Source organism: Parasteatoda tepidariorum, chromosome 10, assembly GCF_043381705.1.
Source record: "Parasteatoda tepidariorum isolate YZ-2023 chromosome 10, CAS_Ptep_4.0, whole genome shotgun sequence".
NCBI classification, from domain to species: domain Eukaryota; kingdom Metazoa; phylum Arthropoda; class Arachnida; order Araneae; family Theridiidae; genus Parasteatoda; species Parasteatoda tepidariorum.
The window spans coordinates 68758452-68771801 of NC_092213.1; the positions used below are offsets into that span (position 1 = coordinate 68758452).

General features: G+C 29.0%; 1 protein-coding gene across 1 annotated transcript; it reads right to left on the reverse strand.

Moving 5' to 3' along the window:
• Positions 1-8062: 8062 nt before the first annotated feature.
• LOC139426645 (zinc finger protein 85-like) lies at positions 8063-10669 on the reverse strand. The gene has a single exon (XM_071186135.1). It carries the CDS (start codon positions 10597-10599, stop codon positions 9565-9567), a length of 1035 nt encoding a protein of 344 aa, XP_071042236.1. The 5' UTR covers positions 10600-10669; the 3' UTR covers positions 8063-9564.
• Between the last annotated feature and the right edge of the window lie 2681 nt (positions 10670-13350).

Consider the following 13350-nt stretch of genomic DNA (forward strand, 5'->3'; position numbering starts at 1 on the left):
ATACCAATTAAAATGTTTTAAGGGCGTGGCTTAAAGATGTTGGTGTTATTTGTATTAGCTTTGTTAACTACATACCAAAAAAGACCAAAATATCACTGTATAAAAGAAAATGTTTATATTTTGTACAACTATACACTCTTTTCCTAATTCTTTAATTTTTTTTTTAAAAAATCAACCAAAATTTATTTTGAATTAGCTTTATTTCAGTTCATACTTAGATAAAAATTTTTTGTATAAGTTTGACAGGTTGGCAAAATTGTGTTGTGCTCTCATATACACTTGCATTAAACTTGATTATTAATAAGCAAATTAAAAATGGTATTTTTTGTGTGTGTGTTAAAGCAGATTTTTAATTGCCATTTTAAACTTCTTATTTTCACAGTTTTTAACGCAGAAGATAATTCTAATGAATATTGTTATTATGAGCTTATTAAATTAACAAATTATTTCATGCAGTTGGTGTCGATGGGTTAATTTAAAAAAAATAACCAGGATGTACACTGACTCCCCCCCCCTGCTTCCCCTAAAAAAAGACATCTTTCTGAGAACTTAGTACTAATGAGCAAATTTTCATTTAATAAAATAACATCTTAATGGTTAAAAGGATTTATTTCAAATATGTTAATTAATGCTAAATATTAAATTATAAAACGGGACACCAAAATATGCTTCTTGGAAAGCATACATTTTTTTACAGATTTGGGATTTTTGCCATCAAAGGATGGGAGTAGCCAAAGTTTGGAAGATGTGATTTGTGGCTCAGTCAAGAAAACTGTTAAAAATTTGCAAACAGTCTAGAATGTTTTTTGCCATAACTTGGGAACTTAAGCGAGTGCAAAACTTTTTTAACTCAGTTTTAAAATTTGTTTATTCAAAGGAAATTCCGTGCATGCAAATAGTAATTTGCAATTATTATTTTATTTAATAATGGTTTAAAAAATATTGTAATGTAGAACAGGAAAATTTTTAAGCATTGTAATTTTAGGTTGTAAAGTACATAATCGATTTGATTCGGATTGCATAACTTTATTCTTAATATAAAGTAAGAAATTGCTTTGAATCTTTACATAAAAGAATTCTACAATTGTGTGCAAAAGTTTTTGATTCCCTCAAAAGTTTCTCAAGGTATAATAGCAAACTACGCAAAAAGTAAAATTAACTTTAAGGAACTACTACAGTTATTTACAGCTCTCCTTGCAGAATTATTGCAGTCATATCTTCAAAACTGCAACTACCCTTAACTTTTTCATATTCTGAATCTTCTAGAAAAAAAGAATGTTTTTAAGTAAATATGTTTTGGTATCTTAAGAAAAAAGTTATTAAGAATAGAGATGTGAGGCGAGAATATTCTCCTGAAATAAAGATTTTGAGAATAATTCATAGATTTCCCTCTTATATATTTATGTATTAAAAAGTACTTTTTGCAATATTATAAAATGTAGGCTATTTATCTGTATCAAAAACATGAAAAAGGATTTATAACAAATTATGTTCGAGAAAAGATGCACAAAATCTAAATTAATTGGAAAAAAAAGGTTTTTAATTTTTCTATTCTTTATTCTGAGATAATGAAAATCATTTTCATCAATTGACATATAATGGAATTCTAAATCAGATGTATAGTTCACAAAAAAAAAAAATCACTCTAATCAGCTTTTGATCTAATGATCAGATTACCATGTACTAGGAGTCAATGGTTTCAGGGGGAACTTCAAATATCCTAATTAGTTAATGTAGACGATATTTTAAATTATAAAATCAGACACAAAAGCTTACTTACTCTGTTTCTGTATAAACATACCTTTTTTTCCCGACAGATTTTGATTTCTGTCCCTCAAAATGTAAAGAGTTACCCCAATTTAGGAAATATGGTTCCAATGGTTTGGTAAAGGGGAGCAGTCTCAGTTTGAGTCTCTTCATGTTAATTTTACTTTTTGCATATTTTGCCATATCTTGAGAAATGTTTTCAGCAAATTGAAAAGTTTTGCTCACAATTATAACATTTGTTTATCCATGTAAAAAATAATTTTAAATAATTATTTTTTAATGATTATTATTAATTTTAAAAGGTACATCTCTTTAAAGAATGTATTTTTGTATTCAAAATACAAAATTTTAATAAAATCAGTCAAATAATTTTTTGTAAATCAAATTTTAAAGTATTGAAAAGTTTTGCTCACAATTATAAAATTTGTTTATCCATGCAAAAAATAATTTTAAATAATTATTTTGCAATGATTATTATTAATTTTAAAAGGTATATATCTTTAAAGAATGTATTTTTGTATTCAAAATTTCAATAAAATCAGTCAAATATTTTTTTGTAAATCAAATTTTAAAGAAGTTGTATATTTGACACTCAATCTGAACCATTTCTATTGATCAATTAAACTATTTGATTCATTTCATTCCAATTTTACATTGATGCATCAAATAAAATTCTTCACAACTAAGCAAACAACTGTGTATCTGACACATTTAAAAATTTTTAGACTAGCATTGAATAAAAGAATAAATGAATGTTAAAACTTATTTTTGCACGGAATTATCTAAGGATAAAGAAATTTTATAAATGTGTGCAAAATATTTTCAATTTATTTTCAACATTGTCAAAAAATGCAGTAAGTAAAATTTACAATATTAAGGAGTCTAAGCTTTGGACTGCTGTCCTAACCAAATTATTAAAACCATGCTTCCAAGATTGTAGTTACACCCTACATTTTAAGGGTCTTAATTTGTCAGCAAAAAAAAAGGTATCTTTATTCTGAAAAAGTAAGTTTTTGTGTCTTATTTTATAACTTAAAATATCATCTGCTCGTTCCAACTAATTAGCATATTTGTGATTCCCCCTGAAACAGTAGATAAAAAGTTATTAAAACCATACTTCCAAGATTGTAGTTACACCCTACATTTTAAGGGTCTTAATTTGTCAGCAAAAAAAAAAGGTATCTTTATTCTGAAAAAGTAAGTTTTTGTGTCTTATTTTATAACTTAAAATATCATCTGCTCGTTCCAACTAATTAGCATATTTGTGATTCCCCCTGAAACAGTAGATAAAAAGTTATTCAGCAAAAAAAAAAGGTATCTTTATTCTGAAAAAGTAAGTTTTTGTGTCTTATTTTATAACTTAAAATATCATCTGCTCGTTCCAACTAATTAGCATATTTGTGATTCCCCCTGAAACAGTAGATAAAAAGTTATTCAGGGTGATTTTTTTTTCGCACACTGTACTTTTAAACTCAGCCTCAGTATTTTTTTCTTTGCTTTAATATTATCCTACAAATACAAACTTTTTCTTTCGGTAGATTATCTATCTTTTTATCACTGAAAAAAATTAATGGGAAACTAAAAGGTACACAAAATAATAAAATAAAAATATTTAAAAAAAATGTGAAATAATATTAAAACAAATACAGTTAAAATTGAAGGGTAGCAAAAATCTTTTTGTATTAGTTGATAAATCAGAAAAAGGTAGTTAGGATGTTTTTAAATAACAAATCATTAACGCAAAAATATCAAAAAATTTTAATTATATCAATAGAGAAATAAATAGAATCTAAAAGTTCATAATACCATGTATTCTGTTCTTTGCTCCAATTACTATTATTTTTAAAATCTCATCACAAAAATCTTCTTCAAACCAAGAGGTTCCTCCCACCCCCTGTAATTTTCACAACTAGATTCAATTATGTATTAGCACACACAAAAACATTCATAAGCAACAGGGTCCTTTTTTCTCTTCCTCCAAGGTCCGTCCCTCCGTGGTTAAAGATCCATGCTCTTCTTATTTTTAACTGGTAAAGTCATCAATTACAGATTAAGGTAAATCCCACAAAAAGAAGCCTCTATATAGCCTATCTTTTAATCTAACCTCTTTTAACTAACCAGAATCTAGCAAATTTTTCTGACTTGTAAAATTTTCTTTGACTCCACAACTTGAAAAAAACAATGATTGGCCAAACCACTTAGATTTTCAATGAAATTGGTGCAGATTGTATCAGTCACAAGTTACTTAAAAGTTATGCACTGTAGTGTATCTACCACTACAAAAATTATATTCCAATTCACTAGTGTATAAGACATGATGTTAACCAGACTCTGTGATGGGTTACCTTTTCATAGACGAAGGTTGACATTGTCGATAGATATGCCTCTCCCCACATGATGGATTCCCCATAGGACATTTGACTTGTGACTGCGACATTATCCACCTCCTAGCGCTGTGGTTGCACATGACTGCTAATGGTAGACTATGAACTTGTGGCGTAACTACCACTATAAATATTAAATACCAAATCACTAGTATACAAGACGTGTTAACTTGAATCTATCTTGAGGTACCTTTTGATAGATAAACGTTGACATAGTCTAAGATGTAATACCTTCAATGATGACCCGGGCGTGATAAGATCCGGTAAAGTAAATAAAGTCTCTCGGTCAATAAACAATATTGAAGAGAAAAAAATGAGCGAAATACAAAAAAAAATTTGCGAAATGCTATAAAGAAAAAAAATTTATGAGCAAAAATTATATAAATAATAAGAAAAAAAACAGCATAAATCAACTAGTGGTATTCGTTCATCAAATTCTATCACAGATAAAATTCTGGAAGGGGAGTAATGTGGTGTAACTACCACTATAAATATTAAATACCAAATCACTAGTATATAAGACACGTTAACTTTAATCGATCTTGAGGTACCTACTGATAGATGAAGTTTGACATAATCTAAGATGAAATCCCTTCAAACTTAATACAGCAATCAAAAGTATCGGCTTCTCACAAAACAGCACAGTGAATCAACTAATGGTATCCATTCATTGATTCTATCACTGATATGATTCTGGTGGAGGAGTACTGTAGTGTGTCGACCACTACAGAAAGTGCGATTCACTAGTATATAAGACAAGTTAACTTGATTCTGTGTTGGGGTAACTTTTCTTGGCTGTAGGTTGACAGATACTATTCCCACATGCACAATTCTAAATTAATGCACCATAAATATATTGTATAATAAATTAGGACTTAAGAACAATGGGAAAATCTATAGCGATAGCTGCTGAAAGAGCGATAAAAGTACCACATGGATTTATGGTCAGAAGCATGTCAAAAAGTGATTCATCAAATGAGAGATTCAAACTTCTGTGCTGCAACAGTCTTTTAATTAAATTTGGTATAAATGTCAACCTCTCAAGTCAGTTTTAAAAACAAATGCACTATCCTCACCTGTCGAGTTCAGAGAAAAAAGACAAATTTGTTTCAAAGGGGAAGGTTACAATTAGGAATTTGCTTTCATTCAATGCAATATTTATTTCATCTTAAGTAGAAGTTTATTTTTAGGTTCATACTAAACGATGCAATTGTTATTGTTTTCCTTCATCTCGTAAAGCAAAAATTTGTGCTAAGCTTTAATGTTTTAACGAGTTTTGACCATAAAGCAAGACTCAATAGAAAGATTGGTAAAAAGAAAGAAAGAAAAGAAATTGGTCAAGAAAAAAAAACTTGAACTTAAGTAGCCATGTAGGTTATCAAAAGCTTATCAGTAGTTATGCAGATCATCATAAATTATAACTTACATTATCCAAAGCATAGACATGGAACAAAAACCACTGTAAGAAAATTTAATTTATTCATTTCAATTTGTATACAAATAATAACTTTTCATTGAGTAGCAAAGCTATAAAAGAAAACATATTTAAATTTTTAAAAGCACAAGAATAAATATACAGTCAAACCCCACTATTGTGAACACGGTTTATAGTGAGCGAAATGTTCGGTCCCTCCTTGCTATACGCGTATAACATTATTTTTTGTGGATATAGTGAACCAAAAAAGTTAGGAAGTTAGACATAAGGAACTTTTTTCTGTCTTCTAGGATTTTTTTTCTTTATTTTTTTTGTTGTAATAATTTTGAAATTTCTGCGTCAAAATAAATACATATACCAGTGTTTAAAACCATCTCTAGAGGGGAATATAGCGATAAGCATTTTTTCTTGTTTGCTTCTTTTATCTCACTTTCTAATCCATAAACAGACCAAGCAGATGTTTCCAACCCAGGCAGTTGATGCACCTGTAAGGTTTCAGTGGGATCAATATGCATTTTCTGTCAGAGGGAATGAGTAACTATTCATTATTGGTCAAAGGGTTGGACACTAATATGTGTTGATAAGGCCGTTATTTCAACTACTTTTTGCACACTGTTCAGTTAAAAAAAAGTCTGCAAACAAGTGTCTCAAATTTAACTGTGGCAATCAGTAAACATAAAACGTTCTCCATTGTTGATAAAATGGGCATAATCAGAAAAATTTAAAATGGATGCAATCAAGCTGATACTTGCAGGGAATATAAACTATCCAAATCTGCAGTTTGTAACATGTGGAAAAATAGGCAATTAATAATTTCTGCTCATGAAAAAAAGTTGAAAAAAGCAGATCACAAGGATGTTGAAGAAGCATTACTGAAGAGGTTCACCATTTGAAGAAACCGCAATCTTTCAGTATCTGGACAAATGTTGATGAATTTGCTAAGCAATTTTATGAGACTACTTTTATATGCGCGAATGGCAGGTTAGACACATTTAAAAAGCGGAATAACAGAAATTCAGGAAAAATTATCTGAGAGTCAAGAAGTGTTTCTATATCTGATGTTGAGGATTGCTCATCAGCAAAGAATTACACATTTTTTGCTACTACATAATATTTTTCAGTCATTTATTCGAATAATGTGTAATAAAAAGGAGGAGTTTGAGAACCATTAGTTAAATTGCCTGTGTAACGGATATAGTGAACTCCTGGTTATAGTGAACCAAAATTTCGGTTCCTTGAAGGTTCACTAAAGCGGGGTTTGACTGCATAAGTACTTTCATCTTCTTCAGGTAAGGCAATGAATGTATAGACATGCACATAGATAGGAAAAGAAATCCAATCAACTTGTGAAAGCAATTGAAAAAAATCATGTTTGCAATAAAAAAACATAAATATAAAAATAGCACTTGTTTCATAAAAAGTCTCATATATACAAAATAATATTANTCTTTTATCTCACTTTCTAATCCATAAACAGACCAAGCAGATGTTTCCAACCCAGGCAGTTGATGCACCTGTAAAGTTTCAGTGGGATCAATATGCATTTTCTGTCAGAAGGAATGAGTAATTATTCATTATTGGTCAAAGGGTTGGACACTAATATGTGTTGATAAGGCCCTCATTTCAACTCCTTTTTGCTCTCAGTTCAGTTAAAAAAAAGTCTGCAAACAAGTGTCTCAAATTTAACTGTGGCGATCAGTAAACATAAAATGTTCTCCATTGTTGATAAAATGGGCACAATCAGAAAAATTGAAAATGGATGCAATCAAGCTGAGATTTGCAGGAAATATAAACTATCCAAATCTGCAGTTTGTGATGTGTGGAAAAATAGGCAATTAATAAATTCTGCTCATGAAAAAAATTTAGATGGCAGAAAAAAAAGCAGATCACTAGGATGTTGAAGAAGCATTACTGAAGAGGTTCACCATTTGAAGAAACCGCAATCTTTCAGTATCTGGACAAATGTCGAAGAATTTGCTAAACAATTTTATGAGACTACTTTTATATGCTAGAATGGCAGGTTAGACACGTTTAAAAAGCGGAATAACAGAAATTCAGGACAAATTACCTGAGAGTCAAGAAGTGTTTCCATATCTGATGTTGAGGATTGCTTATCAGCTAAGAATTACACATTTTTTGCTACTACATAATATTTTTCAGTCTTTTATTTGAATAATGTGTGATAAAAAGGAGGAGTTTGGGAATCATTAGTTAAATTGCCTGCATAACGGATATAGTGAACCAAAATTTTGGTTCCTTGAAGGTTCACTATAGCGGGGCTTTACTGTATAAGTACTTTCATCTTCTCCAGGTAAGGAATGAATGTATAGACATGTACATAGATAGGAAAAGAAATCCAATCAACTTGTGAAAGCAATTGAAAAAAATCAGGTTTGCAATAAAAAAACATAAATATAAAAATAGCACTTGTTTCATAAAAAGTCTCATATATACAAAATATTATTAATAAAATAAATTTCCATTATAAAACATTTATTGTGAAACATGAGTCATTCAGATGTACAACTTTGGAAAAGTTATAAAAAAACTAATTATTTTATTGGAAATAAAAATTTGATAGATTTGACATACAGACTAACTTGTATCTGTTTTGGGGTTTAATAATTCCAAAACAATTATTGATACAAATTGTATTTTTGTGAGCTTAAAAATCACATTTTTACCAAAATGCAAAAAGCTATTGAAAATTGTATGCATTCGTAATAAATTAGTTATCCTAGATTAGGATCTAGATTTCAGATTTTTTTTTTCCAACACTCCAAAACAGAATAATATTGTTGTTTTTTTACAACAAGTAAAAATAATTTCTATTGGAGAGATTATTTTCACCTAGTGTGAAAAAATCTAGATGTTACTTCTAACTATGTGGTTCTATAAAAACGAACCATGCTTAAATTAACTTTCCCTTTTGAGAATACATATGAAAGGTTTGCCAGTAGAAAAAGTACTAGGGATCAATTTATTTTCATTAATACTTCTTTTAAGATTGCAATCACTATTAGACACACAACAAAAAAGGCCACTTGTATGTTTTTCATATTCTTTTTTGCAAACAAAGTATTGTTTGCACAAATTACATCTAAAAGATAATGCACAAGATAATTCATTAAAATCATAAGATTTAATAACTGATTTTTTATTTAGCTTGACATCTAATATATCATCATCATGAACATTTGATAGTTTCTTTGAAATATTAAAAATATTTTCATAATTTATTTGATCATAAACAGTTAAAACATCTCTATTACAGTCTTTTCTTTGCAAATTATCCCTTACAATTTCGTTAGAATACCTTGTTTTCAATTCATACTTAGAATTAGTTTTACATAAATTCTCTTCAAACTTATTGGTTAAATTATCATCACAATTAATATTCTGCTCATTTGTTAAATTATCATCACAATTTGTATGCAGCACATTTACTAAATCACCACATTTTTCTTCTAGCTCATTTGTTAAATCATCATCACAATTTTCATTCAGGTCATTTATTAAATCATCATCAAAATTTTCATTCAGGTCATTTATTAAATCATCACAATTTTCATTCAGGTCATTTATTAAATCATCATCACAATTTTCATTCAGGTCATTTATTAAATAATCATCACAATTTTCATTCAGCTCATTTATTAAATCATCATCACAATTTTCATTCACTCCATTTATTAAATTATCATGACAACTTCTAACCTGCTTATTTATTAAATGAATATTTTCTGCTACTTTTTTACATGTTTTTTTATTGCCACTTTCCTTCGACTCATTTACACTATCATCGAAATAATTTCCTTTCAGTTTCAAATACTGATCTTTCTGTTTTACATGGCAAATATAATGCTTCTTTAAATGACCGCATTGAGAAAATCCTTTATGACAAATATGACAGATATAAGGTTTCACATTAGCATGAATAATATAATGGCGATCATACTCAGCTGGTGCATAGAAACCTTAACCACACACTGAGCAAATAATAGTCGGTGGCTTATGCCTTTTAATATGTTGATTCAGCACTCTTTTATCATAATAAGATTTTCCACATTCATCACACTTAAATTTTTTCTCACTAGCATGATGCAGTTTATGAACTTTTAAATAAGATTTATAAGCAAAACTTTTACCACAAAGTTCACACACATAAGGTTTTTCATCAGTGTGTGATATTTGATGTCTCTGCAAATTTCTATTAGATGGAAAACTTTTAAAACATAGTTTACAAGTAAATATGTTTTTTTGCTCTCTTTTAGGAGCAGGTTCTCCACACTCTTTTCTTTTGTGCATTTCATAATGCACTTTAAGATTGAATTTTCGATTGAAGATTTTATCACAATATTCACAGTGGTATAGTTTAACATCATTAGTATGTAAACAAAGATGTGCTTTAAGATGATCCTTATATGCAAAAGACTTAGAGCATATTTCACATGGAAATGGTTTTTCTTTAGAGTGGGAAATGAAGTGTCTTTTAAGATTTCCCTTTAAAGAAAAGCTTTTAGAACACGATTTACATTTATAAGGTTTTAGTTTGACAGTTTGAGCACATTTATTGCTATTATACTTGGCATAATGAACAGTTAGGTTACCTTTCTGAGCAAATCGTTTATCACATACATCACACGCAAAGGGTTTTTCAGCTAAATGGGTAACAGTGTGCCTCGTGAGACCACTTATTTGATAGAATCGTTTCCCACAAGTCTTACAAAAATGCTTTTTTTCTTTAGCTTCAATACAACGATGTTGCGTCAACGAGTTAGGATCATTAAATTTCTTATTACATGCATTACATGTATCATGCGTTGTATGAGTCAGAGAATGCTGCCGCAAAGACTTTTTCGAGGCAAATCGACTACCACAATCTTGGCATTCATGAACCTCAACATTGGTATGTGTTCGAATATGAGATAATATACGCCTGTTATCACAAAGTTTACCACAAATATAACATTCTTCAAGTGATTTTTTGGTGAAACTTTTTTCATAATTCATTTTCTAAAAAAAATAATCACTTTTAACTTTTAATGTTTATTTCCAATATAACGCTCTTAACTGCCTATGTCTGTCACATGTAAGGGTCTTCATTAAATTATCCGGAACTTCAAATCTGAAGATTATTATTCCACATTTGGATACGTGTCTCCATCTAACGATGAATAAATAAAGTAATTTCATTATTACTTGATTTGTGATGCTTTACAAATTCAAATACTTTACAAATTTAAAGTTATAAAATAGATTAAGAGAAAATTACTGTTTAGCAATGAAAAATAAAAATTTAAATTATTTTTTTTACAATAAGGAATTAGATATTAAAATCTTATTTTATTAAAATTATTTTCTTTCAATTTATCTTGTAATTATTACTACAATTTTGATCGAGTTTTAATTCTTACAATAGCAAATTTAAAATAAAAAACTTCAATGAAACTTTTTAATATTTATTTTAAATTAAAACCACAGGTTTGGCTGCTAGCTAGAAGGATATTACAGTTTTGTAATAAAAAGTTAAATTTAAAAAATGTTTAATAAAAAATGCCAAAATTAAAGCACCCTGAACCTCTTTCAATAGTTAAAGTTTAAACTTACCTCTTGCAAAAATAAATAAATAAATAAAATAATCCAATAAAGGTATGAGTTGTCAGGCATTTAAATATTGAGTGTAAGCCAGACAGGAAGAGATACTTATTCCAGCTCATCTAACCACTGTGATAAAGGACTAAAAGCAACTTGTCAGCCAAGACAGTATCAATTTTTTTCCGGAAGATTTTGCTTGTTAATCATTCAGACAAATATCTCCTCATTGCAAATTTTTTTTTTTTTTTAGCCCAATGAGATAGTTACCCACCACATGTTATTAAAATAAAGTCAGAACCTGCTAAATTTCTAAAAATAAATCTCTACTCATTCTAATGACAGTGCCTCTTTTAAGGAGATGAAGAGTTGTGCAACACGACATCCGACATCGAAAAGTTGATCTTTTTTGAGACCATTGAACTTTAACTTCTATAACAATTGATTTCAAGGAAGTTAAAGTGTTGAAACTTACGTATGGAAAGATCGAGCCAAATTTATTTTACATACATTTCATTGTCCAAGGAATCAACCATTGTGGAAGAGAAAGTGTGATTGACCTTGCTGGTATTATACCAGATGGCTGCACGCAAGACTTCCCATTCCAGAGAAAGAGCCTTCGTAGAGATGCATTCTTAAAGCCCTAAGCATATTTTTTAGTTTCAGTTGGCTCTGATTTCATAACAATGGGTGACAACACGCACCAACATAGACCGTTTCTGAATGTGAAACTATTAACCTGATGGATTGCCCAGTCAGATCTGAAGATATAAATCCGATATAAAATGTTTGGAAAAATCTTAGCAGACAAGTTGCTGCTTTGAGTCTAATTTATTTCCTAACTACTGAGTCTTAATTTGCTTTGATATGAAGTAAACAAAAATTACTTCATATCTAATCTTCACTCATCTTTTCGGTGTCTATTAGCTTATTTAGAAATTATATAATTCGTCTATTTAAAATTAATTTTATGCGAAAATTAACTTTTAATAAGTATTTATTTATTAACATTTTCTAGTAAATTAACTTGGTACACACGGAGATGTAAACAAAAAAAAAATTTTTTTTTTGATTCTGTATAAAAAACAATGATTCACTCATGCAGACGATAATTTAGAGTACAAAAACAAAATATGTTTTTTCTGAATGAACATGTCTTTTCTTTGGGGGATTCGGTTTACTGATCCCTAAAATGTAGAGGGTAGCAGCAATATGGGAGATATGGTCCTAATAGTTTGGTCAGAAGAACAGTCCAAACTTTAGACCCTTACTGTTAATTTTATTTTTTGTGCATTTCGCCATATCTCAAGAACTATTTAAGCAAATTGAATAATTTCCTCACACAATTATAAAATTCGTTTAGTTAAAAGATAAATTTATGCAAAAAATAACTTTCAGTAAGTATTATTTTATTTTGATAATTGTAGAAAGCATACTGTCTAAGGTATACAGAACATTTTAAAGAATGTAATTTTACATGGCAAAATACAAAAATTCAGTTGAATCAGGAAAATCGAATTTTTAAAAAGTCGTTTTTTAAAAGAAACTGTTTGACCTCAGGAATTATTTGACAAATTTCGTTTAGAATTTGTATTTTTCAATTTAAAATTGCATTCTATAAAAGAATGTAAAAAATAATATACCAAGCAATTCCAAATTTTTTTGAAACTATTATTAAATAAAACCATAAAAATACATATTCACTGAAAGTTAATTTTTGCTTGGATTTATTTTTGGATAGGCAAATTTTATAATTGTGTGCAAAAATGTTTCAATTCGCATAAAAAAGATACCAAGATATGACAAAATCCAAAAAAAATTTGGTGTCTAAACTTTCAACTGCTTTCCTGAGGAGACCATATTTCCCAGATTGTGGCTGCATCACACATTTTGAAGGTCAGAAATCGGAATTTCGTCAAAAAGTGTACGTTGTGTCTGATTTCGTAACTTCAAATATCGTATACGCTAATTATTAGAATAGTTGAGGTATCCCTTTGAACCATTGAGTATGTAACATTGAACATGTAAATCTGATCATTAGACCAAAAGTTATTCAGAGTGATCAGTTACATTTTTTTGATGATTCACAATGATTTTTAGTTAAAAGTGTCTCACTGATTATAAAAACTAAAAAGGAATTGAAATACATTAATTCAAAGACAACCACAA

What these genes read in the sequence shown, in the direction of transcription:
- LOC139426645 (XM_071186135.1), bottom strand. Translation starts at nt 10,599, where the DNA reads ATGAATTATGAAAAAAGTTTCACCAAAAAATCACTTGAAGAATGTTAT.